Here is a 27,526-nt window from a genome sequence, read left to right as displayed (position 1 = left end):
TGGCTGTACTTAGAAAGACAAGCTGACCAATGGGTCTGGAGTGACTGGAAGGCCACAAATGGATATGACCAAGAGCCCTCCGGCCAGAGGAACAGCTGATTCACCAAGATGACATGGGGCAAGGTCACAGATGCCCACCGCCCCCAGCCAGGGTGAGGTTTGGGGATGGAGTTACCTCCTCAGGGGGTGGCAAAGGGCTTGATTCCAGGGTTCCTTCCTCTTCACCTGGGGTGGGGTCCTAACCCCAAGTGGAAGGGGGAAAAGAGTGGCATGGGTGGAAAGGAAGGAGAGGGGTTAGCAGGAAAGGAGGCAAAGCAGCATCTTGTCCCACCCTGCCCCCATGGGCAATGTCTGTCTGTGCTGGGGGGTGGGGGTTATCTCAGATCTTGCAGCCCCTTTGGAGAGGGGACAGTTTGGAGACAGTGAATCTCCGAGGTTGTAGAGGTTTGGGGGCACAGATCTGGATGCCCCAGCTCTACCTGCCGGTAACTGCTTCCTCTGGTCCTGGGGGGGGCCCGGGCAGTGGGGGGAGCTGCCCGCCGAGCTGGGCGTCGGAAGGGGGGAGGCCTGCCCCATGCTGGGCCGGAACCTCCAATTCGAGAGGGCCTCCGGCCTGGTGAGGGGGGCGCCTGCCGGGCTGCTGACCTCTTGGCAGGTGGGGTAGGCTTTCTGGGAGGGGTCCGACGCCCCCTGGGGGAAGGGAGCGCCCTGCGGTTGGGGATCGGTGGCCTCTGCAGCAGAGAGACATGGGAGGGGGCAGTGAGGAAATTCCTATAATCTAAATATATATCATCTCTCCCCACATGTTAAGAGGGGAGGAAGGTGTCATAGGAGATGTTTGGGTGGTAGGAGGAAGGGGAGAAATGAAGGGGTCCCTCAAATTTACCTGATAATCAGGGGTCGTCCCTGTAGTCATCTCATCGTAATAGGGGGTCTCGTAGGCATAGGAGAAAGGCTCAATGGGCTGGGGTTTGGGAAGGGGCAACGGGAATAGTAGGAAAAGGTAGGGGTGCAAAAGTGAGGGGAGGGAAATGAGATGGTTTGGGAGTTTGGAAACAGGGTAGGAGTTGAGGATGAAAGGAGAGGTCAGGGGGTCAGGAGAAAGATGGGGAGAGGCGGGAAGGGGAGGTGGGAAGGGGAGGTGGGAAGGGGGGTAGGTCCCACATGTGGGACAGAAGAAGAGACATGATTAAGAGATCGGCCCTCCAAAGTTCACACCGCTCTCCCCAGATCATATCATTCACCCCTAGCCATCTGAATCCCACCCAGTCCAGACCTCTTTTCTCTCCCCGTCCCCACAGCCCCTTACTCTGCACCTCCATGTGCAGGGGTCCAGAGACAAGGCCCCTACGCAGAATTCCATAGACCCAGCACTCCTCTGGGATTTTCTCTATCTCCTGCTCCTTCCCATTTCTCTTCCTAGGTCTTACCATTTCAACTTCTTCCTCTCTGGTTCTGTCTCTTCCATTCCATGCTCTCCCATCTCCCATTCTCTGTCCCCAAATCTTACCCCCCCCACACACACACACTGTCCCCCAATCTCTTAATTCAAGGAAGGGATGGGAAACCCAAGGACACAGTTCCAGAAAGACTGGCAGAGGAAAGGAGACATGAGCAGGGGACATAGTTCCCAGCCATGAGTTCTTTATAATGACTCTTTTTATTTTTCATTGAAAATAAAAAGATTGATGAATGAGGACTGGGAGGAGGGAGTGATGAGAATAGGGAGGGATGGCTGGGGTGCAGCTCTAGCAGAGGGGAGGATGGGAGCCCAAAATAAGATAGGAGCTCTGGAACACTGGGGGAATTCCCCTGGGGAAGTGTCTGGGTGTCTTCCCTCCCTGGGGTGTGCTGTGGTTTGGGGTTTACCCAGCTCCTTCACCTGTCGCTGGGGTTCTTGGTTTTGTGGCCTATGAAGTCTTGGTGGCTGCTGCTTTGGAGATCTCTGGGCTCTGTGAGAGTGTTGTTTCTGACGTCTCCCCCTCCAAGCTCCCTCACACTCCAGCTCCTTCTGTTCACAGGATTCATAGGCAGCTTGCACCCCTGGGACAATGACAAGTTCCTGGATGTCACCCTGCAAAGACATGAGGAAGAAACACCAATGGAGGGAGGCAGAGAGGGCCTCAGAGAAAGACAGAAGGTAGAGTCTAGGACACAGGGTAAGAGCCAATCCTAGGTAAAATGACATAATGGGAGAAGATCATTATCAGCCCTCCCAGGGACACAGACCTTTTCAGTTTTCAAAGGACCTTCTCATCCATAATCCCATTAGACCTTCACAACATCTGAGAAAGTCAGTAGGATAAGGATATTTATGCCTATTGTCTGATATATTCCATTCAGAAAAGCTCAAAGGAACAATGCCCCAAGGTCACTTTCAATGGTAGACTCAGGACTAGAATTCAAACATTTCAACTCTAAGTTCAACACTGTTTGCCTACCCTCTGCCCCTGTGGTAATGCATAAATGTTTTCACAAAGGTTTCTGGAAACAGTGGCCAACCTTAGTTGCTTTGACCTTCCAGCGGCAGTGATGATGAGAATTCTCAGAACCTCTAGAATTGGGGGACAGGGAAGCCATTTTTGAATTTCAATGGCATTTACTTGTGCCCACACATGGTACTTAGCACACCCTGTCTTATATTCTAGTTTGGGGTTACTGTCTCATCTTCAAAGGGGAGCCAAAAGCTGCTGAGAATAATAGAGACCTTATATTACTCTTCTGTGTTCCCCCTAAAACTGGGACAGCAAGTATTCAGAAAATATTGACTGGCTGGGTGGGTGGATGGACGGACAGGCGGATGGATGGATGGATGGATGGATGGATGGATGGATGGATGTGGATGAGTAAATGAATGGGGGCTCAAATGCACCACTGACTGGAGGGTTGGTGGATGGTGAATTAACAAATGAATGAATGAAAGAACTGGTGGGTAGATAAATGAAAATGAGAGACAGAGGAAGCAAATTGGTAGGTAGGTAGATGGATGGAAGGGAACATGCAAGTGAATGAATGGCTGGATGGAGAGTGGTTGGGTGAGGAGATGGGTGGGTGGGTGAATGAGCGGATGAACGAATACATGCATCCTCATATGCATGGGTAGATGGGCTTGGTGGGTGGATGAATGAGTGAACTAATGGATAGGTTAAAGATGGATAGATTGATGGATGAGTGAAGAAGAAAGTGGATGGGCAAAGGAAGATGGGCAAGTGTGTAGATACAAACTTGAAAGCTTGATTAGTGTGTGAGTAGGTAAATGAAAGGGTGGGTGCAGACAGTTATTGGTTAAAGGGATGAATGGATAAGTGGACTGAGGAAGACTGATGGAGACATCTATTCTGCCAAAAAAGTGGGCACCTATTTCCCCTACATAGAAAATCAGCCCTGAGGATAGGATATGGAAATATAAACTCATAAGAGGTCAAATGAAGGGCCAGGGCATAAGAAGATGGAGTACTGGGGCCAGAAGGGGAATAGACACAAGATATGAGACCAGAAATCCCACTGTTTTCTGTTCTGGTTACCTCAAACACTTCTTCATCCAGGATACGGGCACCAAAGATAATCACTCCATGGGTGTCCAACAGTGGACGAGCACTTCGGGGGAGAGGCCGGGTGACTCGCTTCTTGCAGTCAACTATGAGGGTGACAGACTGGCCCTTCACAGCCACGGCCACACGGTGCCACCTGGTCATTGGGAGTGATTCAAGTGACTGACGGACAGGGGGCGGGGAGTCAACAGGCTTGGGGAGCAATTGATGGAAAGGTTGGAGCCAGTGATAATAGTAGTAGTAATATCATAATAGCTACCATTTGTTGAGTGTTTATAATGCATCAAGCTCTACTTTTCTCATTTGATTCTCATGATTCTAGCATCCCTATTTCACAGCCATAGAAAACAGTTAGGTAACTTACCCAAGCCACAGGCTAGTACTACATGCAAGGATTTGGACTTTAAAGCCCAAAATCTGGGCTTGAAGTGTCTGAAGTTTGGTCACTAGGTAGGTGAGGTGTGGGCAAAAAGGTTGGCAGGTTTCCTAGAGGGGAGCTCCAGAAGGTGTAGTTCAGGCAGATCAGAGGAGCAAACTGACTTACTTGCCATCTGCTAGGCTGAGGCCTCGGAAAACTGGCTGAGCAGGGGGTCGAGGCCTTCCTGTCTGGTCCTCATACAGGAAGCGGAAGGGTCGGCCAAGCTCCAGGCTCAGCTGTCGGACACCCTGGGCACTATAGAGAGTCAGGAGGGGAGCCTGGAGGCCAGGGCGGGTCCGGACAGCAGTCAGCAATGAGAAATCTTTGGGGAAACCTCCTGGTACCCGGGAGAGACATAACCAGGTAGAATGAGACGCACAAAGAGCCATCAAACACTTCCCTTCTGTTGTCTGATTCCAGACCCCATCCCATAACCTGCCCCAGCTCTTCCTGCTTCACCATGTCACCCGTACCTGGGAAGAGCTGGCGGGTGGGTGCACTGAGCTGGGCAGGTCGGGATACTCGGTAGGCCACATCAGCTGGACAGATGCCTCTCGCCCTCCGGACACCATCAGGAAGGGAGGGGAACCTCAGGGCCTGGAGCACATCCACAGGGGGCGCACCTGGGAAAGTCCATAAGGATCAGAAGGGTGTGTCCTCAAGAGGGCCAAGATATGGGGGCTTTTGGGGTCTAGAACTCAGATTCCTGGGGCTCAAGCTCCCTGAAGACAAAGGCCACCTCTCCCTTACTTTCCCCTGAATGGGCTCTGAATGGACAGGAAATCAGAGTCACCTGCAAAAGGGCAGCATTGGCCCTGTAATCAGCTCTATGTGACTCCTGCCCCTCTCCCTCCCAGTGTGTCTCACTCAGTCTCTTCCGATCTTTGTCTTTCAGCCTATGAATCTCTCTCTACTCTCCACCATCTGCTCTTCTCTCTCTCTCTCTGTCTCTCTTACTGTTCCTGCTCTATATCTGTTGATCTCTCTGTCTCTCTGTCTCTTCTGCTTTCCTCCAACTCCCTCATACTCTTTTTCTCTCCCTGTCTTTCTCCCTCTCTCACTCCCTTTCCGTATCTCTTGGTCTCTGGGTCTCTGGCATCTTTCCCACATCTCCAGCACAAACAACATCTGGGCAATCGATCATCTTGGGCACAGGAGGTGCAGGGGGGCCACCAGGGAGGGAGCAGAGAGGCAGATCTATGGGAACGGGGCTTCAAGCTGCTTCAGTTCCTGTGTTTGGGGAGGTGGGGATGACCACGCTGCGCAAGGAGAAAGCAGAAAGAGCCATCCCAGGAGTCTCTGGCTGGGAGATGGGCTGGGGGGCAAGGGGTGGGGGCTGAAGCTGCCACGAGGAGCCGGAGCAGGTCCAGGGCCCTGAGCCACACATCTGTGGATCCCATCAGAGTCCTTGCCCAAAACCCGGGCAAGCTCCCCACACCTGGAACTTCAACCCTGCCCCACTACCCCCACCTCTTGGATCCAAAGATTCAAGACCCAGGCCATCAGCCCTATCCACCTAGAATTCAGCTTCCTAAGGCTCACACTCCTGGGAAGACAAAGGTCACCTTTCCCTCACACTCCTCACGCCATCAGCTCCAGATTGGGAAAATTCCGAAGAAAGTCCAACAAAATTTTCATAGAAGCCTAAGGCAGGGCAGGAGCCAGAGCGATCAGGAGAGTAGAGCTGGGTGGGGTGGGTGAGGTGGGGTGGACAGGCAGAGAAAAGGCCCTTTGAGTCCAGGAGCCGGGAAACCACGGCCTTGCCCTCCCCTTCACCACCCCCACCCCCCACCCCAGCCTGGCCCCTGAGTGTGGCAGCTCTGCAAACACCAACACACAAGGGCCGCTTTGAGAAAGGAAGGGTGAGTGAGACAGAGAGACAGAGACTCACAGAAACCCCAGGCCAAGGAGACCTCAGAGGCTCCTGCCCTTCACCAAACCCTACAGGAATATAGCTCCATCCTATAGACGATCTAGCCACATGTCTGCCCACCCATCTGTCCACCTCAGGCCACATATATGCCCCACTGACTCTGGCCTCAGTCTGTTCCACAGGCTCCCCGCTAGTAGCCCCATCACCCCCACCACTCTATCTTTGGCCCCCAAATGCCCCATTTTTTACTCTAACGAAGTCCTCACTAGCCCATTTCCCTATAGAGTCCCACCTCTAGGCAGTCAGCTCCAAAATAAGAGACAGTCATCTCAGCCATCCCCTGCCTCCATGCTAGAGGGTTCCTTTCCTCCCTAAGAAAGACTCCAAGAGTCCAAAGACATCACACACTTCAGTTTCCTGTCCCTCACCCTCATGCTCCTCACATCTTGAAAGTTTTTCGTCCTATAATCTAATCTAAATCCTTTATGTTGCTATTCTGACCATCTTTTTTCCAGATCGGAGAAGAAATGAATGGCGGAGTTATATGCAAATTATCCTCTAGTGTTTCCACAAGTGGGAGGTTTGCCCCTGCCTGCTTAGGACCCAGGTGCTCCCAGCCCCTCCTGTCTGATATCAAATCCCTTTCTTAGGTGCCAAGACATCTGGGTCCTGGGAAAAAGAAAGAAAAGATTGGGGTTGTGGACATCAGGGTCCCAGGGGAGCCCCGCTGGCCAGAGGGGGAGGGGTGGGGCAGGAATGCAAAGAGTTGGCTCCTGCTTCAGACACCTGATCCCAGCCTGTCCAGCGGCCGTCCTGTTGGCAGCCAGCCCCAGTGCTCCCTAGAGCCAGCCGCGTGGCAGCATCGAGGGCACAGGGAGGGGGAAGGGGGTCCTGTCGGGGAAGCCAATGGGACAAATAGTCCAGGCGTCCCTTCTTTCCCTACTTACTAGGCTCTGCTCTGACCCACAGATGCTCGCCCCTCACTCCAGACATATAGATAGAAAGCCCAGAAGATACACACACAATCCTCACCCATCAACACCGACATCTACCTCCCACCCTAGCACTGGCTGGACTACACCAGCCCTGGACATCTTCGCCTCTCTCAGAGTGCCTCGGCATCCAGCCTCCTCTTTAGGTGAACCTCCCTCCACCTTTCTGCCTTGCCTGCCCTCTCCCAGTCACTCCAAGGAGGCAAAGAAATCCCTATCTTGGTTGCAAGGGAACCGAGTGACCTGCCCTCCAAGCTGGACCCTTAATCCCCCGAACTCCCTTCTTGAACTTAGAAGCTCTGCCTCAGACATCAGCTGTCCGGTACCTAGGGGTGTACTGAGCTGCAGCCTGACTCCGAGAACCCAGGCACTGGGGCTCCTCTTACCTGCCCAGGCAGGGATGGCGCTCAGCCCCAGCACCAGCGGTACCAGCAGGAGGAGGCGATGGCAGCGGCTGCACCGCTCCATGGCTGGCGACCCGATCGCCCGGTCCCAAGGACCTAGGGGCGGCCGGAGGCGCTGAACGCCCCGAGGCTGACAGGAGAGAGCAAGCGGGCTTTGAGCCTCAGACGCCGGGGTCCTGCGGAGGTCAGAGGCTGTCCGATAGCGACAGCTCTCAGCGGCCCAGCTCCATGCAACGAGGCGCCGTCGGGGCTCTGGCGCTGCTCCTTCCTCGGTGGCCGCCGCTCCTGTGTGTCCCCGGCCACCCCGGCGGCCCAGAGCCCCCACCTCGCTCCCGCCCCCGGCCCAGCCCCCGCCTCCAGCCGCCCGCCCACAGCCACCGAGGGGAAACCCCACCCTCGATCTCCACCTGGTTGTGGGTGTGGGGTGGGAGACAGGAGCCCTCGTTCGCTGACCCTTGCTCCTTGCAGAGACTGAATGGCCTCTACCCAAGATTTCTTTTTCGGGAACCCCAATATCTCTCCCTCTGCCCCTTCCTTTTCTAGGACTCAGACGTCCAGTCAAAGCCCCCACCTCAATTCCCTCCCTCTTCAGTCCAAGGCCCCTTTTCAGCAGTCCCGGGCGGGATTTTAGGGCACTGTGGGAGGAGAGAGGCGGGCCTGGGGGTCCCTACCTCCCCCCAACAGGTCTCCATAATTATTTCCCCCCGCCCCGCCCAGTGTAATTACAGAGCCGGCCTGGGGTGGGGGTATTTATAGACAAGGCTATAGATAGCGACTGGAGACCTGCAACCCGACGGCTGCAAGGGCGGGGGGCAGGTGGTTAGCGGGGAGGCAGAGGGACTTAGTGTGGGGGCGGAGAGAGCCAGAGACTGCACATCCCGACACACACAGGATAATCAAGTCCAAGGAGATGAAAATGAGGGGACGAGGTCAAGGAGTCCGGGAGCCCAGGTGGCAAGGGACTCAGGGAAGATGAAGGGGCCGACGACGCTCATTGTAAGAGGCTGGGGAAACAGGGTCACTCAGGGACGAGAGCCCGCCTCCAAGCGGGCAACGCCTGAGGAGGCCGCCGTGCTCAGCGCCCAGTGCGCCCCCACGGACGGGCACGGCGCCGGGTCCGCCCGGAGCCCGTGGCGCGGCGGGAGAAGACAGGAGCGAGCCGAGGCGCCGCCGCCCGCTGGCGCTAGGAGGGCGCAAGCGAACAAGGCGCCTTTGAGAATCAGCCGCCCCCCTCTTCCTCCTCCGGCTGGCCCCGCCCCCAGCCTGGCACACCCTCTCCCCCCTCCCCGACAAAGCACGCCTTGTGTCCCCCACCCTGTGCCCGCCTCTCAGGCCCCGGGGAACCTCGGCGGCGGCGGCGGCGTCAAGGGAGCTGTCCGGAGCTCCCGACCGGATACCACCCCCCACACATGCGGCCAACGCAGTGCTGCTCCCCCAACACAGTCACCTCAGTCCAGAAAACAGCGATTTTAATTTGAAAGCTATTTTATGTGTGAGTGAAAGAGAAGGGAAAGGAAACCCAGAGAGAAGGGCTGCGGGGCAAAAATCATGCAGCCCCAGCACCCTGTCTCTGCAAGGCTGACCATCTCCCCCTCAATTCTCAGGCCAGGGTCCTGTGTCCCCAGTCTACACTGCGTTCCCAGGTCTGGGGGAAGGCTGTAAAAGGAAGGGCCTGAAGACTACTCACCAAACCACCCTGCCATCACATCCCAGGCCCCTTCCCCAAGTTAGACAAGAAGAGGTGGGGGAGGAGATCGGGAAGGCCATTGCTTGAAGGGCCTCAGGGACAGACCATCTTAGGGCCCTGCCTTTCCCAAACACCACCTCCACCACTGGCATTTCTTAGTCAACCTGGGAAAGTACAGTACTTCTTTGAGTCTAACTGCAAGTCTCTATCCTCAGAGGAAATTAAAAATAGCAGATCGGTTCCTACATCTCCACCCAACCCTTAACCACCACCACCTTTTTATTTTTCAGTCTGACTGCAGCAGGAGGTGAAGTGTGAGGACGGCTCTGGACAGGAGACAGTGACAGGGCTCCTCCCTCTTGCAGAGTAGCCCCCACCTGCTGGACTACTGTCAAGGCTGTCAAGGCCTGGAGGAAGGGCTGTCAGAGTGCTACTCCCATGTCCATCAATTTGGGGGACCTGCCCCCCAGGTATCCATCTCCAGGGGAGAGTTCCCATTTTCTCTCTTCACACGGGTAGCTAAGTGAGGCAAGATGAGAAGGAAGCAAGGTCCTGTGAGCAAGGCCAGTGCTTTGTGCTGGGGGAAGGAGAGATCGTTCCAGGCAGGGGGTAAGAAATCACCCCAAATCATGACAGACCCAGACAAATTCAGAGACTCAAGGTCACTGAAGGGAGAGGTCCAGCCCTCACAAGGATCTGGGGTCCCTTCTGACTTGGGATATCAAACAAACCTCTTGGAGGGTTCATGGATCCCCCCTGGAGGTCTCAACTCTGCCCTGTACTCCTCACCCCACCGAGATTCTAGGACACGGCCCCTCCCCACCGTGCCCCAAGGCTGGAGTCCCTCTCAGATGTGTACTCCTTGAGTGTGAGGAGCACCATGTGTGGCTCTGGGCTCAGGCGAGCTGGTGGGGAGCCTCAAGCATCTCCATGAGGAAGGTGTCAATGGGGGTGTCTCCAATGAGCTTGAAGAAAAACAGATGCTCTAGACACTTAAGGCCGATGGACCTGAGGGCAGGAAGACGCAGCAGCAGCTTGGCAAACCTGAAGCAGAGGTGGGAGAAGACAGCTGGAACCACATGGGCCCTGAACACACCTTCATGGCGCCCCACCGCCCCACACCCCCACAGCTCCTTCTCACCGTCCCTGCTGCTCAGGGTACTTCTGCTTGCAATAGGTCTCCAGTGATGCATATACTTTCTCCCGCAGAACCTCCACCTCACTGGGGTTGGAGAGGCCCTTGGCATCTGGGACGGCAGGGAAAAGAGGAGGAGGAAGAAGGAAGACAAATCAAGTCAGGGCAGATGTGGAGATGCAGCCCACATGATGTCCCTTTTGGGCCCCACCTACTGGCCCTTTACCAGATGCCTGGCAAGGGAAGTAGGGCAAGTTGTGGAAAGGGGTCAAAGGGGAAGGTATCAGCGCATGTGGGTTTTTCTTGGTCAGCTAGGAGATTTCCAGATTGAGGGGGTTAAGGAGTCTCTGGAGAAGAGGAGGCTCCAAGGTTGCCTTGGCCTTGAGAAACAGGGGTAATCCTCCTCTTACCTGGATTGAACAGAATGATTGCCCTCAGGCAGCCAAGCTCTGTCTTGTCCATCCTCATGTCACGCATTTTGGACACTAGCTCTGTCAGCACCCTGGAGAGGGACCTGCAGGTCACTCAAAGGTCACAGCTCAGCCAGCCTTGGACACGGACCAGCCTAAAGCCCCACCCCCTCTACCTACAGGCCAGCCCAGCAGCGGGCCACTGACCGATCAAAGATGGCTCCCACGCCTGCAGAATGGGCTGAGTTGCGGTGCACATGAAGACCTGTGGCGAGGAGGATGCCATCTCGGACATCAATGGATCGGTGGGAGAAGGAAGCAATGAGGAGCTCGTTCCAGCCTGGGTAGGGGGCAGCAAGGGTCAGGAGCCAGACATCAGACCATGGAATTGGAAGCATATCCGGGGAAGAGAAGTGATGAAATCAATGAACTTGGCCCCCTTGGTATGTAAGTATGCACTGGGGTTGCTGAAGGTCAGAAGATCAAACAGGGATCGAATATCAAGAGGTAAAAGGGACCCAAGGTCACTGACCTGCCCGTAGCAATATGACCTGGTCATCCAGAGGCAAGGAGGAAAAGTGTGGGATCCTCTTCGCCCACTCAACAAGCGTGAACAGCTGTTTGTCAGCTGCCTGACAGATGTTAGTCACGGGGTCATTTGGCTGCAGGGGATGGGGAGGGAGGAGTTATGGGAGGGCTGGAGGTACACTGGAAACCCCCCACCCCCCACCCCGTAAGAGGTTTCTGCCACCACCTCCTTCTATGGACTCTCCCTTCAAACCCATCTGAATCAATCCCTGTAAGTCAGGCTTCTCTTCTGGCATTCGTGAAAACAATTATTTATTTCGGACTAGCCTGTGGTTCTACCCCTGGGTTGTTTTGGGATGGGGACAGAGAAAGCTATCACACCCACCTCAAATGTTTGAGAGACCTTGTGTGGCAGCACTTCCAGTCCCAGGCAGTGTTAGGGGGGATAGGAGGCCAAAGGGAGGGGAGAGGGAAATAGAACCGACCTAGACTCCCATCCCCCATCCCCCATCAGGAGAGACAATGGATTGACCCCATCACTCACGCTGCTGCCGCTACCCCCGGTTCCCCCAGGACCCTCAACGCCCTGGTCACTCTTCTGCTCCACGGCAAGCTCTGCCTCCAGGATCCTGTCCACAGGCATCTCCTCGGGGGCTCCCCCAGCCCCCTCCCCATCCCCGTCCTTGTCCTTCCCCCGCTGACGTTCTTCCTGTACCGCTGAGGTGAGGGGGGAGAAGAAAAAGTGGAAAGTCAACCATCAGCTGCGAGGGGTTCTGAAATGTCTTTAAGGCCTTATCAGGGTTCTCAAGGACCTTAGGAGATATTTATAGGATTCGGAAAGTCACTAGAAACGGTGGACTAGGGGCAGTCTGGAAGCAGGGGTTATAAAAGAGCAGGTAAATAAGCCGAAAAGAAGGGGAAGGGAGGATAAAGGAATTAGGGAGAAAACATTTAAACCTAGAATCTAAGAAATGTGCCAAATACATTTTTAACATCCATTCAATTATTATAAAAATCCTGGAAGCTCTTATCTTTGTTATTAAAGATGAAAATTTTAGGGCTTGGAGAAGTTAGATAGCTTGTCCAAGTTCTCATAATATAGAGCAAGTCATCCATCTAAATCCAAATGTGCCTGACTGCAAATCTGGGGCTCTTCTGATTCAACAAATTCCCAGTGAAAGGATCACTGGCCTGGGTCTTCAAAGTTGTGGGTTTTGACTGCAGCCCTGCCCCCTCTTTTGTTGCATGACCCCAGGAAAACCAGGCCTCAGCCTCATCCTAAATCCCTCTAAAACGAGGGATTTGACCAAGATACCTTAAAATGTCTGAGAATTCCAGAATTAGACTCAAGAAGGTAAGAGAAAGAGAAGGGAAGGCAGCCCTGAAGTCTTCAGTAACGTCTGTAGCTTCAAAGAGTAGAGTCCCCAACTTTGGAGGAAGGACCACACATAATAAATAGGGAGACAGAAGAGAGAGAGGGAGACAGAAAGACAGAGAGAGGGAGAGGGAAATCAAAGGCAGGCAAGCATTGGTCAAAAGAGAAGGGACTATTCAGGTTAGTAAAGGGGAGACAGAAACTCATCACGGGTAAGGAAAAGTTATCCTACCCTAGCACCAGACGGGTCGGGGTCATAGGTGCAGGACACAGAGAAGGAAACTCAAGAGAATAGACCAGGATTCAAGGGAAAAGAGCTGATGAGGAGGGAAGAGAGAAATCAAATATCGCCCCCTAGAGGAGGCGAAAGAACAGTCCAGTCCTCCTGAGATGTATAGTCTGTGGTTTCCTGCAGTCTTCCCTCCACCTCCTCCCTCCTCTCTCATAGGGTAGCCAGGGAAGCCTGGCTGCCGCAGGCCCTTACCCTCCCTCTTCATGCCAGTGGCCAGGCACTTCTGATAGCGGCAGTACTGACAGCGGTTTCGCTGGCGTTTGTCCACCGTGCAATCTTTGTTGTCCCGGCACGAGTAGGTCAGGTCCTTACGGATGGTTCTCTTGAAGAAGCCTTTGCAGCCTTCACAGCTGTAAACCCCATAGTGTTTGCCTAGAAGGAGATGGGAATACCAACAAGGCTGCATGTAGACCCCTCACCATCAAGCCTCTTGCCAACTTCCCTCCCAGCAAACTTAGTTTAAATCCATTGTGTGTTTGCCACACACAGAGATGGGGAACCAGGACATGAGGGATGACCCAGTCCCACTCTCCTACTGTTCAAAAACCCTATACCAGCCCCCTCTTCGCCCAGACCACCCCTCATCCCACATCTGAGCTTCAGGTCCCTTAGTCATCACCAGGCTTCCTCCCATCCACTGGCTCCACTGCAACCCCATGAGCCCCTGGAAGTCCCACAGGTGATGGTAGATGTAAGATGCTCTCTTTCTTCCTCTCGATGATCCTCTGAGCCCCATACCTGAGCTTCGGTCCCCGCAGATTGCACATAGCCGTTTACCAGCCCCAGGGCCACCTGGAGGGGGTGGACAGTGCAGGCCCCGGACCCCTAAGACTGGTGGCTTCACATCTTCAGGGGGGCCAGACCCACCCCCAGGGAGCGACACTGTTGAATTAATCTGGGATGGGGGAAATAGGGAAGTCACAGGGAGACTCACTGGGAAGGGGAATCTCTCAGAGGTCGTGGAAATCATCCCCTACCACCTAGGCAGGGCCCTGCATTGCACATTACAGAGGACATTATTTACACTGCAGTCTATGTGAAGGGCCACCCCTGGAGCACAACCCCAAAAAGGTTAGACATACAGTTCTCCCTGCAATTGTGCAACACAGGGGCCCTGAAGGGTGTGTATCTCGGGACGGAAGATGGGATAAAAAGGGCAGAAAATAACTGATAGATGAAAGGGACATCAGAATATCAGGTTCTTTTATAGGGCAGGGGAGGAAGCATGCACTGAAAGATCAGTCACCTCAGGAAGGGCAAGGGGTCTCACAAGGACCACAGGCCTGCCAGGGTTAGAGGACTGGAAGGTCAGTGGGCCATGGGGAAGTTCACACAAGGATCTGGGGTCACAAGGAAAACAAGGAAATGAAAGCGGAGAGGCAGTCAGTGAGCCACGACCTCTCACCTGGGGACTGCTGACAGGACCGGAGAATCCTGGGGGAGCTGGAGGGGGCAGACCAGGGGACCCCATGGAAGAGCTGATGACTGGGAAGGGGGAGCCCAGTGGAGGAGGTGGCATCGGGGGTGGGGGTGGGGCCCCGGAGCCTCCAAGGCTTGGGGCTGCTGAAGGGGGTAAGGGTAGCCCAGGAGGAGAAGGGGGAGGGCCCCCCTGGGGAAGGGGATTCGGGGAGGAACTGTCTGGGCTTCGGGAGTCTGAGGGAGGGGTACGTACAGGCACAGAGACACACAGACAGAAAGACAAAAAGAGAAAATGAGTCTTAGATCATCCAACTGGAGACTTTAATTCTCTCTAATCCCCCGCCGCGCCCCGCCCCACCCCACCCCACCCATCCTCAAGTCCAGAAACACCCTGTTGTCAAACAACGGTTTAACTTCTAATTGTGGTGAGAGGAGGGGGTTAACAAAAGACAGGAGAGCTCAAGTGAAGGACAATTCCAAGCAATGCACTTGGTCACCCCAAGCCAGACATGTCTTATGTGGGTGGGGCAGCACGTGGGGTGGAACTGACAGCCCCTCCATTCCCGGCGTGTAGCCTGAGCGTGCAAGGAAACGAGGCGGAAGAGACCCCTCCTTGGACCCAGGATCTGCCTTCAAACGACCAGAGCCCCCAAACTCAAGGACTCAAGTCCCACACCCGAGACCTCTGGATTGTAAGGCCTCAAACAGCCAAAGCTAGGAGAGCGGAAGCTCCCCCTCCCCGCCCCGCCCCGGGGGGGGAGGGCGCTAAGGACCTCCGGAGGGAGGGGACGCGTGTTTACAAACAAGGGGGCGGGAGCGCTAGGGAAGGAGCTCCAGGGGACAGGGGGGAGGGGTCGCAGATAACGCGGTCACTGGTTCGCCTGTCCGTCCGCTAGGACACTCACCCCGCCCGCTGTCGCCCATCCCGTCCCGTCCAGCCTCCCCTGGCTCCGGCTCCGGGGTTTGTTGTTCTCCCGCTGCCGCCGCCGCCGCCGCCGCCGCCGCCGCGGGATCCAGCCAGGGCCGTCGCCGCCGCCACCGGGAGGCGACCCCACAATGCATTTCTTTTCGCACCCCCACCGGCCCACACTGCCCTGCGGCATGCCGCTGGGGGAGGAAGGGCGGGCGAGCAGCCCAAGACATGATTCTTGGCTGAGTGCAAGGATACCGTAGAGGTACCAGGGATTCCCACGTATTGACCGGGGGACTAGCTGAGCACGAGGAAGCCCCAGAGAAAAAGACTCTGGCCTGAACCGGGTCGAATTAAGCGCTTCGCTCTGCTCTGTACCAAAATGACAGCGCCGACATGGCAGCCATCTTGGTATAGACGGGAAGTCTCAGTGCTAGTTCCCGCCCCCTCGTCTAGTTGGAAACGGAGGAGGCGGTCTCCTTAGCCCAGTTAGCCGGCCTCGCCCAGCCTCCCCTCAAATAACCTCCACACCTGCGCATGCGCGCTAGAGCAGGGCTCGCCGCCACCAGTGTGTCGCCATATTGGTAAAGGTATTAGGACCGAGGTGGAACGGAACTTCCTGTTCTCGCGGGAGCCAGAGGCGGGACTGCCACGTCCGAGCAAACCGGGAAAGGAGAGGATCCTGAAGCCGGTGAGAATTCCCCTGCTTTACCCTACCATCCTTTCCAGGCCTTTTCCATCTTCTGGGGGATCATAGAGACTAGGGCCCAGAGAGTCCGTAAAGTGGAGGATCAAAGCCTAGAGCGGTGGCCCAGGGCCCTACATCCGGGAGGGGGTTCGAGATAAAGAGACGGAGTCTTGGGAACAATGTGGGTGGGGACAGAACGGAATGGGTGAGCGGCCCATAGACGTGGACGGAGGGCACGAACGGAGTAAAACTGACCCTGCGTAGGTATAGAGTTGAGGGTCAAGTGGAGTCACTATCTCTGTCCCTCTGGTCAGCATGATGGCCAGAGGCCTGGGGCCCCCCCACTGGGTGGCCATGGGACTGCTGACCTGGGCGGCCTTGGGGCTGCTAGTGGCCGGACACGGGGGTCATGGCGACCTGCACCAGGACCTGCACGAAGACTTCCATGGCCACAGCCACAGGCGCTCCCATGAGGATTTTCACCATGGACACAGTCATGCCCATGGCCATGGCCACACTCACGAAAGCATCTGGCATGGGCATACCCACGGTCACGAACATGGACATTCACATGAGGATTTGCACCATGGCCATAGCCATGGCCAATCCCATGAGAGCCTCTACCACAGAGGACATGGACATGACCGTGAGCACAGCCATGGAGGCTATGGGGAGTCTGGGGCTCCAGGCATCAAGCAGGACCTGGACACTGTCACTCTCTGGGCCTATGTGAGTCCCCAGGGGATGGGGGAGAGCGGGGCCGGTTCTGAATTGTTGGGAAACCCCGCACCACTTGACCCCCTGACTCTCCCCTCACCAGGCACTGGGGGCCACAGTGCTGATCTCTGCAGCTCCATTTTTTGTCCTCTTCCTCATCCCCGTGGAATCAAACTCCCCCCGGCACCGCTCTCTGCTCCAGATCTTGCTCAGTTTTGCTTCAGGTGGGCTCCTGGGAGATGCCTTTCTGCACCTCATCCCTCATGCCCTGGGTAAGTGATTTTTGGCCACTATCGCAAATCTTAATATATTTTATTCTCTGGGCAAAAAGGTTCTTCTTTTGTGATCCTTGACCTTCCAGTATTCCCCCAAGTGCATGCCCCTTGGGCAGGGTATTCTGTTATCTGGCTTTTTCTCCTCCTTTCTCTAGAACCTCATTCTCATCACCCTCTGGAGCAGCCTGGACATGGACATTCCCACAGTGGTGAGGAAGAGGTGGATGGAGATGTGTTGGGATGTTGAGGGAGGTCTTTCCCTCCCTATTCTCCTGCACTTGGGGAAGAGGAGTCTGGAATCCACATTTCCCTTAATGTCTCAATGCCTCTATTCCTAGGCCAGGGCCCCATTCTGTCTGTGGGACTATGGGTCCTCAGTGGAATTGTTGCCTTTCTTGTGGTGGAGAAATTTGTGAGACATGTGAAAGGAGGACATGGACACAGTCATGGACATGGACATGCTCATGGTCACACACAGGGAAGTCATGGGCATGGAAGACAGGGTGAGTCCAGGAACAACTTTCCTTGAAAGCCACTTTGGCTGCTTCAGAATCCCCTAATCTTATGGCTCTTCGGTGGGAGGGGACTTCCCTTTAGAGGACATTTCTGGGGATTTCCATCCTCTGCTCTTACCAACTTCTTCCCTCAGAGCGTTCTTTAAAGGAGAAACAGAGCTCAGAGGAAGAAGAAAAGGAAGCAGGTGGGTCTCGGAAGAGGAGAGGAGGGAGCACAGGGCTCAAAGATGGGCCAGTGAAACCTCAAAATTCTGAAGAGGAAAAAACAGGTTCAGGTGAGGGTCGGGGTTACTGATAAACTTGGGCAAGGGATGTCACAAATCATATGGAATATGCATTGTGGGTAATGGCAGGTATCTGAAAAACAGGAAGGGGCTGGATGTGAAGTGGTCTCTGGGGGGAGATGTGATAATGGCTGACGGGGGCTGGGACTAGGGATGGTAGATGCTTCTAATCATGTTGTCTTCCTTTTCACTTGTACAAGATCTACGTGTGTCAGGGTACCTGAATCTGGCTGCTGACCTGGCACACAACTTCACAGATGGTCTGGCTATTGGTGCTTCATTTAGAGGAGGTCGGGGGCTAGGGATCCTGACCACAATGACTGTCCTGCTACATGAAGTGCCCCATGAAGTCGGGGACTTTGCCATCCTGGTCCAGTCTGGGTGCAGCAAAAAGCAGGTTGGTAATGATGTGCAGGGGACATGATTGCCTCAGTCTTTACCTCCTTCTCACCCACCCAAAACCCAAGACCGCCTCTCATTAGTTTCAGTTACAAACTATTAACACAGTAGTTCCAAATTAGTACTATTACAAACAGCACATCCTCTAGAAATTAGGGAGAAGAAATTGTTTCTTTGTCCTGTGGCTCAGTATTTCTTGAACTCTGGTCCACAAACCATCTGAATGGTTTATGAGGGTCTTTCACACTGCCCCTCACCCTGACCTTCTGAATCAGAAGTTCTGTGGAAAGGACTTCTTTGATAATTTTATATTTTTCAGAAAGTGTCTATTTTAGATCCTCCTCTTTTTGCCTTACTCCTCAGGTTCCAAAGACAGGCACCCTACCGATCCATATCTATACCCGACCAGACATGCCTAACCACTGATCATCTTTAGATGTTGTTGAATACCTTTCTGTCTTTTCTGCCCACCAGGCGATGCGTCTACAACTACTGACGGCAATAGGGGCACTGGCAGGCGCAGCCTGTGCCCTCCTAACTGAAGGAGGGGCAGTGGGCAGTGAAGTTGCAAGTGGTGCAGGTCCTGGCTGGGTTCTGCCATTCACTGCAGGTGGCTTTATCTATGTAGCAACGGTGTCCGTGTTGCCTGAGCTGTTGAGGGAAGCATCACCATTGCAGTCACTTCTGGAGGTGCTGGGGCTGCTGGGGGGAGTTGTCATGATGGTGCTGATTGCCCACCTCGAGTGAGAGGGGGGATAAGCCATCCCCACCCCAGCCCTAAACCTCTAGCATCTAAGTCCTCCAGGTCAGGGGTCTGTGGAAGTTGGGGACCCTGGCCAGGGACATCTGCCAAAGGAAGTTGTATCCTAGGGAAGTGGTAACTTTGGCGTTAAGGTCATCACGATTTTGAGGTTTTATAGGAGCTTCAGAACTGAGAATGAGAAGTCAAAGGGACCATAGTGTTAGTCATGTGCTGACCATGCTGTTGGGTTTGGGGGACTAAATGGGGCCATGAAGAAGGCTGGAGAAGAGAGAGGGTGATGACAGCCTACCCTGTGTCCCCTACCCAACCTGTTTTCAGAAGACCAAGCTACCACATGGTGGTTTCTCCAAGGTCCACCTTCCCCTCCCACCTGTTGGTAGAAGCTTCAGGGAAGACCAGAGCCCTGGAGAGTGGGTAGCAGGAAGAGACGGGGATATACATCAATTAAACATCAATCGTGTGTCCTGATTTGGGAGTGATTGAGGTGGGGAGGTGGGTTTGCTAATCTAATGGCCTTTTTTTTTTTTTTTTTTCCTATTCTTTTGATATCACTGTTTGAATTGAGGGGTAGGGGAGGTAACCGGAAATAAAGTCCTCGGATCTTCCGCCCCACACGCGGTCTTTGTCTTTTTTGGGGAGAATTGGGGGCCCCTCATCTTTCCAGTCCCCAGGTTCCAGAGCGGTGGTGTGTGACCACGCCCCCGCCGTGGAGGGTCGGCCTGCGCTAGTGGCGACCGAAGGCCCAACGTTGGCCGGGCTTAGATTGGCGCGATTTTGCTCTTGCCACGCCCCCTCTGCGCTAGGATTGGCTGAGTGCTGTGCCCGCCCGCCCACCGCCGGACATGGCGTCTCAGCTCCGGCTCCTCTCGGCTCTGGCCCTGGTCACAGGTTGAGGGAATGCTCTTCCAGGGCGGGTCGGGGTGCCGGGGTGTTGTCCGGGGGCGCCCTTGGGGTCTGCAGTGGCTGTAGCCTCTGGTCCTTGGTCCGAATCTTACTAACTTTGCGCCCTATTGACCTCTGACCCCTGCCTACTCCTCCCTTTCTCCTCCCCCACTCCGCGTGTTCTCTCCCACCTTAGGCGCTGGTAGCGGCATCGGCCGAGCTGTCAGTGTGCGCCTGGCCAGAGAGGGGGCCGCCGTGGCCGCTTGCGACCTGGACGGGGTGGCGGCAAGCGAGACGGTGCGGCTGCTGCGCGGGCAGGGGAGCGAGGAGGTGGCGCCCTGCGGGGCTCACGCAGCCTTCCAGGCTGACGTGTCAGAGTCCGCGGCGGTCAGGCGCCTGCTGGAACAAGTACAGGTGAACGCGAGACGACCTCGTCCCGTTTAAAGAGCCAACATCGACTGACTTCACTAACCTGGCTGTACTTGGGTTTTCATGTGTAACCACTCCCTTCCATAGGCCTGCTTTTCTCGCCCACCATCTGTCGTTGTGTCCTGTGCTGGGATCACCAGGGATGAGTTTCTGCTCCACATGTCTGAGGATGACTGGGACAAAGTCATAGCTGTCAACCTCAAGGTGGCGACTTCTGAACCTGTGACTTGTGGTTTCTCTAGCCTGGGGGAGGGAGCTGGAGGAGGACTGTCACCCCAACTGTTCCTTTCTGCCTTGGTACTCTTTTCCCACCAGGGCATCTTTCTAGTCACTCAAGCTGCAGCCCAAGCCCTGGTGTCCAATGGTTGTCATGGTTCCATCATCAACATCAGTAGCATCACAGGAAAGGTCAGGTTGAGTTAGGAGATCAGCCAGCCAACTGGGCATAGAGAAGAGAGGCCCTCCTTGGGACTCCTGACTCATTCCAAATCTCTGACTCACCTATAGGTGGGGAACATGGGACAGACAAACTACGCAGCATCCAAGGCTGGAGTCATTGGGCTGACCCAGACTGCAGCTCGAGAGCTTGGCCGGTTAGTCAGGCACAGCTGGGGGTACAGAGGGATTTGCTGAGCCACGTGGAAGGTCTGGGGAGGGGGGGTGTCAGTGTTCAGCCCTCCCCAGGGTCAGCAGCCACTCTCCCTTCCACAGACATGGGATCCGCTGTAATTCTGTCCTCCCAGGGTTCATTGCAACACCCATGACACAGAAAGTGCCACAGAAAGTGCTGGACAAGGTAGGAGGCTGTGGGTAGAGGGCAGAGGGCAGAATTACTCAGACACCCAGTCTCTCTGGGCTTCAGAGAGAATGCTGAGCACAGGGCCTGGCAAATAGTAAATTCAATAAGTGTGCAAGGAATGAAGAAGACAAAAGAAAAAGGCATCACAGACTCAGCCTGCAAAAAAAAAAAAAACCCCGTAAAAGAAACTTTTACCTACGTGTGAGTGTTTTCTTACAGGTGACTGGAATGATCCCGATGGGACATTTTGGGGATCCTGAGGGTGAGCACTGAATAAGGAGGAGGAGCTAGGGAGGGGGCCTGAATGAAGAGGTCCCAAAGTGTGTGGTATCTGAGAGGATCTCACCAGGATTCGTGGTTGGTGTGTGTGTGTGTGTGTGTGTTGGCAGAGAGGGGTTCTGGTGGGAGGTGATGACTTTGGGTCTATGAAAGTGAATAGGATTCTGCCTTCTCTCCACCGTTCCCATAGATGTGGCAGATGTGGTCGCATTCTTGGCATCTGAAGACAGTAGATACATCACAGGGGCCTCAGTGGAAGTCACTGGTATGAGGCCATCGTGGGGAGGGAGAGGGCAGATAAGTGGAACCCAGACGAAAAGACAAGGGGGTCTGGAGCCACTGAGGGAAGAGCAGAAGTTCCCATAGGCAAGGGACCGAAGTGGGCACACACACACCTCCCCCCAGCCCATTTGTCTCCACCTATGCATCTGTCCAAATGTTTCTGCCCCTCCTAGGAGGTCTTTTCATGTAACTGCCTCACGGACCCTGGATTCTGCTCACTCCCCCACCACTCCACCCGGCCTCCTGCTGATGAGGACTCTGAGTTCCCAGGCTACAAAAGGGGTGGCAGTGTATGGCTCTGGAATGCTGAATATGGGAGGCAGGGGTGCTTGTGACCCTAATAAATTCCAAATCCTCTTCCCTGCCACCTCCGGTTCTTCTTGTGTCTAAGCCCTCAGACCCTTCCCCACCTCCCCCTCCTTTCCCTTTCCCGAAGGATTGTTCCCTTTCACTGCCTGGTCTCCCAGGGCAACCCCCGCCGCCGGGTGTGAGAGGAGAGAGTGTGTGTCACTGTGTATGCGTGACACTCTGGGTCTTTATGGAGGGAGGGGGTCTCTGCCCCACCCCCTTCCACTGGTCCTACAGCCCCAGTACCCTCCCCCCAATTCCCTGGGTCCTTATGGTCCCCAAGGGTGGTTTGTTCATGGCCCCATCCTGGTGTCCAGTCTGGCCTTGGGAGGGGGTCTTGGAACAGGTGGCCCTCCCCCACCCCCTCCCTTCGCTGAGTCCCCCCCTCCCCTTTCTCTCCACCTTACAATAGCTGCAGCCGGCCTGGGGTCGGGTGGGGGGGATTAGGGGAGGGGGCCAGGATTAGGGGAATGGACCAGCCGATGAAAGGGGCTGGAGGAGAGCAGAAGGGAGGGGGCTGGGGGGAGGAGGAGGAGGAAGGGGAGGGGGTCCGCGCTAATCGACTCTGGAGCCCACATAAGGACTGGCCACGGACTGAAGGAGAGGACAGGGAAGTAGGGGGGAACTGGGGGAGGGGGCGAGGGGACCCACTGCTGCCTTGTCCCAGAAACAGGCTACCCCCTGGCAGCTGCAGCCCAAGTCCGGGAGCCCCAGCTCAGGCTAGAGGAGACAGGACGCCCACCACGGTCTCTTTCTCCCCCCTCCCCCCGTATCTCATCCCCTGCCCTCAATGGGGATCGCTCTGCCCCTTCCTCTTCTCTTTCCTCCCCATCCCTTTCCTTTACAGAAAAGTCCTGGAGGAGGCTTCTGTCCGCTTCCCACTCCAGACATTCTGCCCCTTGTGCCCCCACCCACCCACACACGCACACCCCTTCCCTTATAGGGGCCCCATCGTGTGTGTGTGTGTGTGTGTGTGTGTGTGTGTGTGTGTGTGTCCCTGCTTCCGCGTGGTGTCTCCATTCCCCTGTTCCTCCCGTGCGCTTCCCTCCCCCGACCCGGGCCGCGGCTCTTGATTGTCCAAACGCAATTCTCGAGTCTCTGGCTCCGGCCGAGAGTTGAGTCTGGACGTCCCGAGCCGCTGCCCCCACACCTCGAGGGGAGAGCGGGTCGGAGGGTCTAGGGAGAGCCAAAGCGAAGGGTGCAGCAAGTCCCCAGGGTGGTGAGGGGAATCCCGGGCTCATCTGGATTTAGTTGTATTCACAGACTGGAGCACTGAAGCGGCCGAGGATCCTTTGCAGCCCCTCCCTTCCCCGAATGCCGCGCTGGGGTTACGGAGTTGTGGGGATGGGGACAGCTGTCCCCCAGAACCGCTAAGGGACGAGGAGTGGGGGAGGTGGCCCCTTTTCCAACCCCTCGCTACCCTCCCGGGGTCCAAGGGATCCCAGGCCCCGCCCTCCGGAGCGGAGGCCCCGGGTGGGGACCTCGGGAAGGGAATGGTGGCTAAGGTTGGCAGCGCGACGGTGCCGGCCGGGGAACTGAGACCGTGGTCTCGACGTAGCGCGGGACTCCGGGGACGCCGGCTCCTCGCGCGAAGCAGGCGCGCCCTGAAGACTGGGGAACCCGGGAGCCCACGTCGCGTCCCACCCGAGCTCAGAGTGGCGGGTGACGTCTCCGCTGGCGGGGGTGGGGGGTAGCGGAGGGACAAGCGGAAGTGACGTAGGGCCCCAGCGCCCGGGCCATGGCGGCGGCGGCGGCGGGAGCTGCTGTCTGAGCAGCGGCAGCGGACCGAGCGAACTGGGGCTGAGAGCCCGGGCCCAGTGAGAGGCACTGCGGCAGCGGGGGCGCGCGGACGGCAGGAGCCCGGTGAGGGGCAGCGCGGCGCGGGGCGGAGGTTGTGGGGGGAGCCACAGGAGGGGCGGGGTCTGCGCGAGGGCGGCCCCCCCTAACACCCTACCCCCCTTCCCCCTTTCCCCAGCCTACCTCTCCTCTTCCACTGCCGCCGAGCCCTGGTGGGGGTCTGTGCCCGGTCACCATGACGACGCCAGCGAATGCCCAGAATGCCAGCAAAACGTGGGAACTGAGTCTTTATGAGCTCCACCGGACCCCGCAGGTGATGGGGACTTTTCCCTTCACAGCTTGCTCCCTTTCCCCAAGCCCTTCAATCCACAGACCGCTGTCTCACGGCCTCTTTTCCATTTGTCGCCCTATTCTGCCGACCCTGCCGGATGTCACAGACTCCCTTGACCCTGCCTTTGAATCACCTTAATCTTTTCTAAGCACTTTCACGTTTATCTCGTTTAATTCTCACATCAGCTATTGCCACAGACGTATGGCAAGTATGACAGCCCTCATCTGAAAAATAGTAAACAGACATTACCTTCAGCGTTCCTCAGTTCAATGTAATAAGTCAGTGCGTATAAGACTTTACCTCCAAGTTTAGTGAAACTGGAGCCTTCCCCCCCCCCCCCCGCACAACCCACCCCCTCCGCCTTGCCAGTATTCGGCTACCATTATGGGATGGGGCCCCAGAATCTGTTTTAAAGCACCTTAGGATACTCTGATACAGGTGGCACCCAGACCACACTTTAAGAAATTAGATTGAAAAAGTCTTCCCCAAACCCCACATCTGTGCCACCCCTGCCCCAGACCTCTCACCAAACCTCAGATCCTCCTGTTACAAAGCCCCTGCTTTCAATTAATGGACACTAATCCTTTCTGTCCTCCGTTCTCTCCACGTCACTTGCTCCTCTCTCTCTCTCTCAGCATTCCCATCTTCCTCAAGTGGCCAACATGGGGTACCCAGATTTTGCTCTTTCACTGTATTTCTCAAATTCCCATCCCATTGACCACCTGCTTCTAAACCCCTTTCCCGCCAACCCACCATCACCTTTCCACTCACTGATGTCTCCAGGAAGCCATCATGGATGGCACAGAGATTGCGGTTTCCCCTCGGTCACTGCATTCAGAACTCATGTGCCCCATCTGCCTGGACATGCTGAAGAATACAATGACCACCAAGGAGTGCCTCCACCGATTCTGCTCCGACTGTATTGTCACGGCCCTGCGGAGCGGGTAACAGGAGGGATGTGTTTGAAATGGGGTGAAGGGTACAGAGTTGGGGCCTCAGTGTCCTGACGACTGACCCATTGAGGGCCTCCTCTTTCCCACCCCAGGAACAAGGAGTGCCCTACCTGCCGCAAGAAGCTGGTATCCAAGCGGTCTCTGCGGCCAGATCCCAACTTTGATGCCCTGATCTCTAAGATCTATCCCAGCCGGGAGGAATACGAGGCCCACCAAGACCGGGTGCTCATTCGCCTCAGCCGCCTGCACAACCAACAGGCACTGAGCTCCAGCATTGAAGAGGGGCTGCGCATGCAGGCCATGCACAGGTTCGGGCCGGGAGAGAGGCGATAGAAGGGCTGGTGGGACAGATCTGCGGGTCAGACTCCCGGTGCCGTCATTGCTGCCTGCCAGCTTTCTCAGCCTTAGCATCCTCATAGCTAACCACAGCCCGATTGTCAAGGTCTGGAAGTCAGGGATGTAAATTGCAGCTGCTTAGTTAGCAACCTGTACTGCTGCTCTTAAGGAAAAAAAAGATAACTCACTCTCTAACTTTCTAGAAGTTAGAATAGTCGAGTGATTTTGAGCATAAACTCTGGATTCACACTGCCCGGGAATTAAATGACCTCCTAGGCCAGCATTCCTCAGTCTTTAATATGCATCCAGATTACCCGAGGGTCTTGTTAAAAATGCAAATTCTAATTCAGTGTGTCTGGAGTTGGGCCTGAAATTCTGCATTTCTACAGACCTATGCTACTGGTTCTTGGAGTCCACGTGGAGAGGCCATGGGCTGTGATTGCACACAAGTTATTTAACATTTCTAAGCCTCAGTTTCCGCAGCCATAAATAGAATATAATCACCTGCTTCTAGGATTTGTACTATGTGAGGCGATTAGTGCAAAATATTTAGCAGTGTGTTTGGCATGTAGTTAGTGTTTAATAAATATTAGGTGTCATCATTAAGATTTCCCTGATCTCTTGTTCTCTTAAGTTTAAAGTGTAAACCCCTTATCTTTGGTGCTTTCTAACCTCAACCACTTGCTTCTACAGGGCCCAGCGTGTGAGGCGGCCGATGCCCGGGTCAGATCAGACCACCACGATGAGTGGGGGGGAAGGAGAGCCTGGGGAGGGAGAGGGGGATGGAGAGGATGTGAGCTCAGACTCCGCCCCTGACTCTGCCCCAGGCCCTGCTCCCAAGCGACCCCGTGGCGGGGGTGCAGGGGGGAGCAGTGTAGGGACAGGGGGAGGTGGCACTGGTGGGGTGGGTGGGGGTGCTGGTTCGGAAGACTCTGGTGACCGGGGAGGGACCTTGGGAGGGGGAACCCTAGGCCCTCCAAGCCCTCCTGGGGCCCCCAGTCCCCCGGAGCCAGGTGGAGAAATTGAGCTCGTGTTCCGGCCCCACCCCCTGCTCGTGGAGAAGGGAGAATACTGCCAGACTAGGTGAGAGCCCTGTCTTTCCCCCGACCTCTGAGAAACATAGATCACATAGACGTCTATCAGAAGTGGGCTTCACCCAAACCCAGAAAGAAACCCTAACCCAGAGGCCCTTTTGGAAAATCCCCTACTTCCTTTTTCCATTTGAGGCTCCCGTGCCCTAAACCTGCCTTCTTTCCCACTTCAGGTATGTGAAGACAACTGGGAATGCTACAGTGGACCATCTTTCCAAGTACTTGGCCCTGCGTATTGCCCTTGAGCGGAGGCAGCAGCAAGAGGCCGGGGAGCCAGGAGGGCCTGGAGGGGGCGCCTCTGATGCCGGGGGACCTGATGGGGGTGGTGGAGAGGGTGGGGGTACCGGAGGAGGTGACGGCCCTGAGGAGCCTGCCTTGCCGAGTCTGGAAGGTGTCAGCGAAAAGCAGTACACTATCTACATCGCCCCTGGGGGCGGAGCTTTCACGGTGAGAGCCTCTGAGGGCTGTGCTGGAAGAGGGGAGAGGCTGGGAGGGTGGCCTGGGGCCTCACAGACCCGTGGATCCTGACCTGCTAACTAGCCCACCCTCCTCTCTCCCTCTGCGTCTCCCATCTCTCTTCTCTGTCTTGTCTTCTCCCCACTGTGCCCCTGCTTTGCCCCACCTTTTTTATTATTCCTTTTTCTTTCTTCCTTCCTTGGTCACTTTCTGCCTCTCATTCATAACCTTTACCACCTTCTCCAACTTTTTCTTACCCTGCCTTTCTCTTCCACCCCCTCTGTAGACACTGAATGGCTCGCTGACCCTGGAACTGGTGAATGAGAAGTTCTGGAAGGTGTCCCGGCCACTGGAGCTTTGCTATGCCCCCACCAAGGATCCAAAGTGACCCCACAAGGGGATGCCAGAGGATGGGGACCATGGGGTATCCCTGTGTCCTGGCCCACCACCCCAGCTTCTTTGTTCCCCAGTGCCCCCCAGCCCAGCCAGCCAGCAAGAGGACACAAATGAGGACAAGTGGCTTTTATACAAAGTGTCTATATCAGATTCTTCTATATTGTACAGAGTGGGGCATGCGCCCCCATCTACTGCCTTTTCTATTGCCCCTCAACTTCCCATCTCTACAAGATGTTGGGGAAGGTGAAGAACCCTCCCCTTCATACCCTCCTACCAACAACAAATTTGCTTCTTTTCCTTTGAAACCTGCAGTTCTGTGTCTGTTTATCACGGGTGTACTAGAAGGGGGGAAAAAAGATTTGGGGAGACAAGCTGGAAATCATGTGGACTCAACCTTAGAAATGGGGAAGAAATATCAAAGGTTATTCACGGTGTGTAAATCCCATTTTTCTGAATCCCCAAATCAGCAAATATGTTCAAAACTAGTGGGAAGCGACCCTCGAAGCTGAAAG

The 27,526-nt window shown here is 55.4% G+C and overlaps 5 protein-coding genes across 9 annotated transcripts in view; 3 read left to right on the top strand and 2 right to left on the bottom strand.

Annotated features, from left to right (window-relative positions):
- The window catches only part of COL11A2 (collagen type XI alpha 2 chain), a 28,440-nt gene extending 21,088 nt beyond the window's left edge, over positions 1–7,352 (bottom strand). Inside the window, exons 1-7 of the mRNA XM_039241825.1 lie at positions 7,221–7,352; positions 4,443–4,592; positions 4,096–4,306; positions 3,525–3,687; positions 1,883–2,074; positions 887–964; positions 176–238 (exon numbers count right to left, since the gene is read on the bottom strand). Coding sequence (XP_039097756.1) covers positions 176–238; positions 887–964; positions 1,883–2,074; positions 3,525–3,687; positions 4,096–4,306; positions 4,443–4,592; positions 7,221–7,302 — 939 coding nt within the window. The 5' untranslated portion in view covers positions 7,303–7,352. The remainder of the gene's footprint in view (positions 1–175; positions 239–886; positions 965–1,882; positions 2,075–3,524; positions 3,688–4,095; positions 4,307–4,442; positions 4,593–7,220) is intronic.
- A 1,338-nt stretch (positions 7,353–8,690) lies between these two features.
- RXRB (retinoid X receptor beta) lies at positions 8,691–15,434 on the bottom strand. 2 transcript variants are annotated; one of them, XM_039241753.1, is made up of 10 exons: positions 14,990–15,434; positions 14,071–14,318; positions 13,404–13,560; positions 12,858–13,037; positions 11,543–11,715; positions 11,003–11,132; positions 10,678–10,810; positions 10,471–10,574; positions 10,067–10,172; positions 8,691–9,969 (listed from the first exon to the last, which is right to left on the bottom strand). In XM_039241753.1, exons 1-10 carry the CDS (start codon positions 15,225–15,227, stop codon positions 9,822–9,824), a joined length of 1,617 nt encoding a protein of 538 aa, XP_039097684.1. In that variant the 5' UTR covers positions 15,228–15,434; the 3' UTR covers positions 8,691–9,821. The 2 variants fall into 2 exon arrangements, with proteins under 2 accessions (XP_039097684.1, XP_039097685.1); XM_039241754.1 differs by having other exon boundaries at positions 10,471–10,562.
- Positions 15,435–15,576: 142 nt separating this feature from the next.
- On the top strand, positions 15,577–19,249 carry SLC39A7 (solute carrier family 39 member 7). 3 transcript variants are annotated; one of them, XM_039241756.1, is made up of 8 exons: positions 15,577–15,685; positions 15,997–16,411; positions 16,503–16,671; positions 16,830–16,883; positions 17,013–17,177; positions 17,324–17,464; positions 17,674–17,870; positions 18,347–19,249. In XM_039241756.1, exons 2-8 carry the CDS (start codon positions 15,998–16,000, stop codon positions 18,617–18,619), a joined length of 1,413 nt encoding a protein of 470 aa, XP_039097687.1. In that variant the 5' UTR covers positions 15,577–15,685; position 15,997; the 3' UTR covers positions 18,620–19,249. The 3 variants fall into 3 exon arrangements, with proteins under 3 accessions (XP_039097687.1, XP_039097686.1, XP_039097688.1); XM_039241755.1 differs by having other exon boundaries at positions 15,612–16,411; XM_039241757.1 differs by lacking the exon at positions 15,577–15,685 and having other exon boundaries at positions 16,092–16,143; positions 16,519–16,671.
- Positions 19,250–19,353: 104 nt separating this feature from the next.
- On the top strand, positions 19,354–21,673 carry HSD17B8 (hydroxysteroid 17-beta dehydrogenase 8). Of its 2 annotated transcripts, XM_039241758.1 has the most exons (9): positions 19,438–19,523; positions 19,714–19,931; positions 20,034–20,150; positions 20,262–20,354; positions 20,454–20,539; positions 20,658–20,742; positions 20,965–21,007; positions 21,215–21,289; positions 21,480–21,673. In XM_039241758.1, exons 1-9 carry the CDS (start codon positions 19,478–19,480, stop codon positions 21,494–21,496), a joined length of 780 nt encoding a protein of 259 aa, XP_039097689.1. In that variant the 5' UTR covers positions 19,438–19,477; the 3' UTR covers positions 21,497–21,673. The 2 variants fall into 2 exon arrangements, with proteins under 2 accessions (XP_039097690.1, XP_039097689.1); XM_039241759.1 differs by lacking the exon at positions 20,262–20,354 and having other exon boundaries at positions 19,354–19,523.
- A 1,688-nt stretch (positions 21,674–23,361) lies between these two features.
- Positions 23,362–27,319, top strand: RING1 (ring finger protein 1). The gene is made up of 7 exons (XM_039241854.1): positions 23,362–23,517; positions 23,630–23,764; positions 24,566–24,726; positions 24,828–25,043; positions 25,765–26,154; positions 26,336–26,609; positions 26,905–27,319. Exons 2-7 carry the CDS (start codon positions 23,687–23,689, stop codon positions 27,004–27,006), a joined length of 1,221 nt encoding a protein of 406 aa, XP_039097785.1. The 5' UTR covers positions 23,362–23,517; positions 23,630–23,686; the 3' UTR covers positions 27,007–27,319.
- Positions 27,320–27,526: the final 207 nt, after the last annotated feature.

The sequence above is a fragment of the Hyaena hyaena genome, unplaced genomic scaffold (genome assembly GCF_003009895.1).
Source record: "Hyaena hyaena isolate Hyena2069 unplaced genomic scaffold, ASM300989v1 scaffold_202, whole genome shotgun sequence".
In the NCBI taxonomy this organism is placed as follows: Eukaryota; Metazoa; Chordata; class Mammalia; order Carnivora; family Hyaenidae; genus Hyaena; species Hyaena hyaena.
This window is presented reverse-complemented; position numbering and strand designations above follow the sequence as displayed.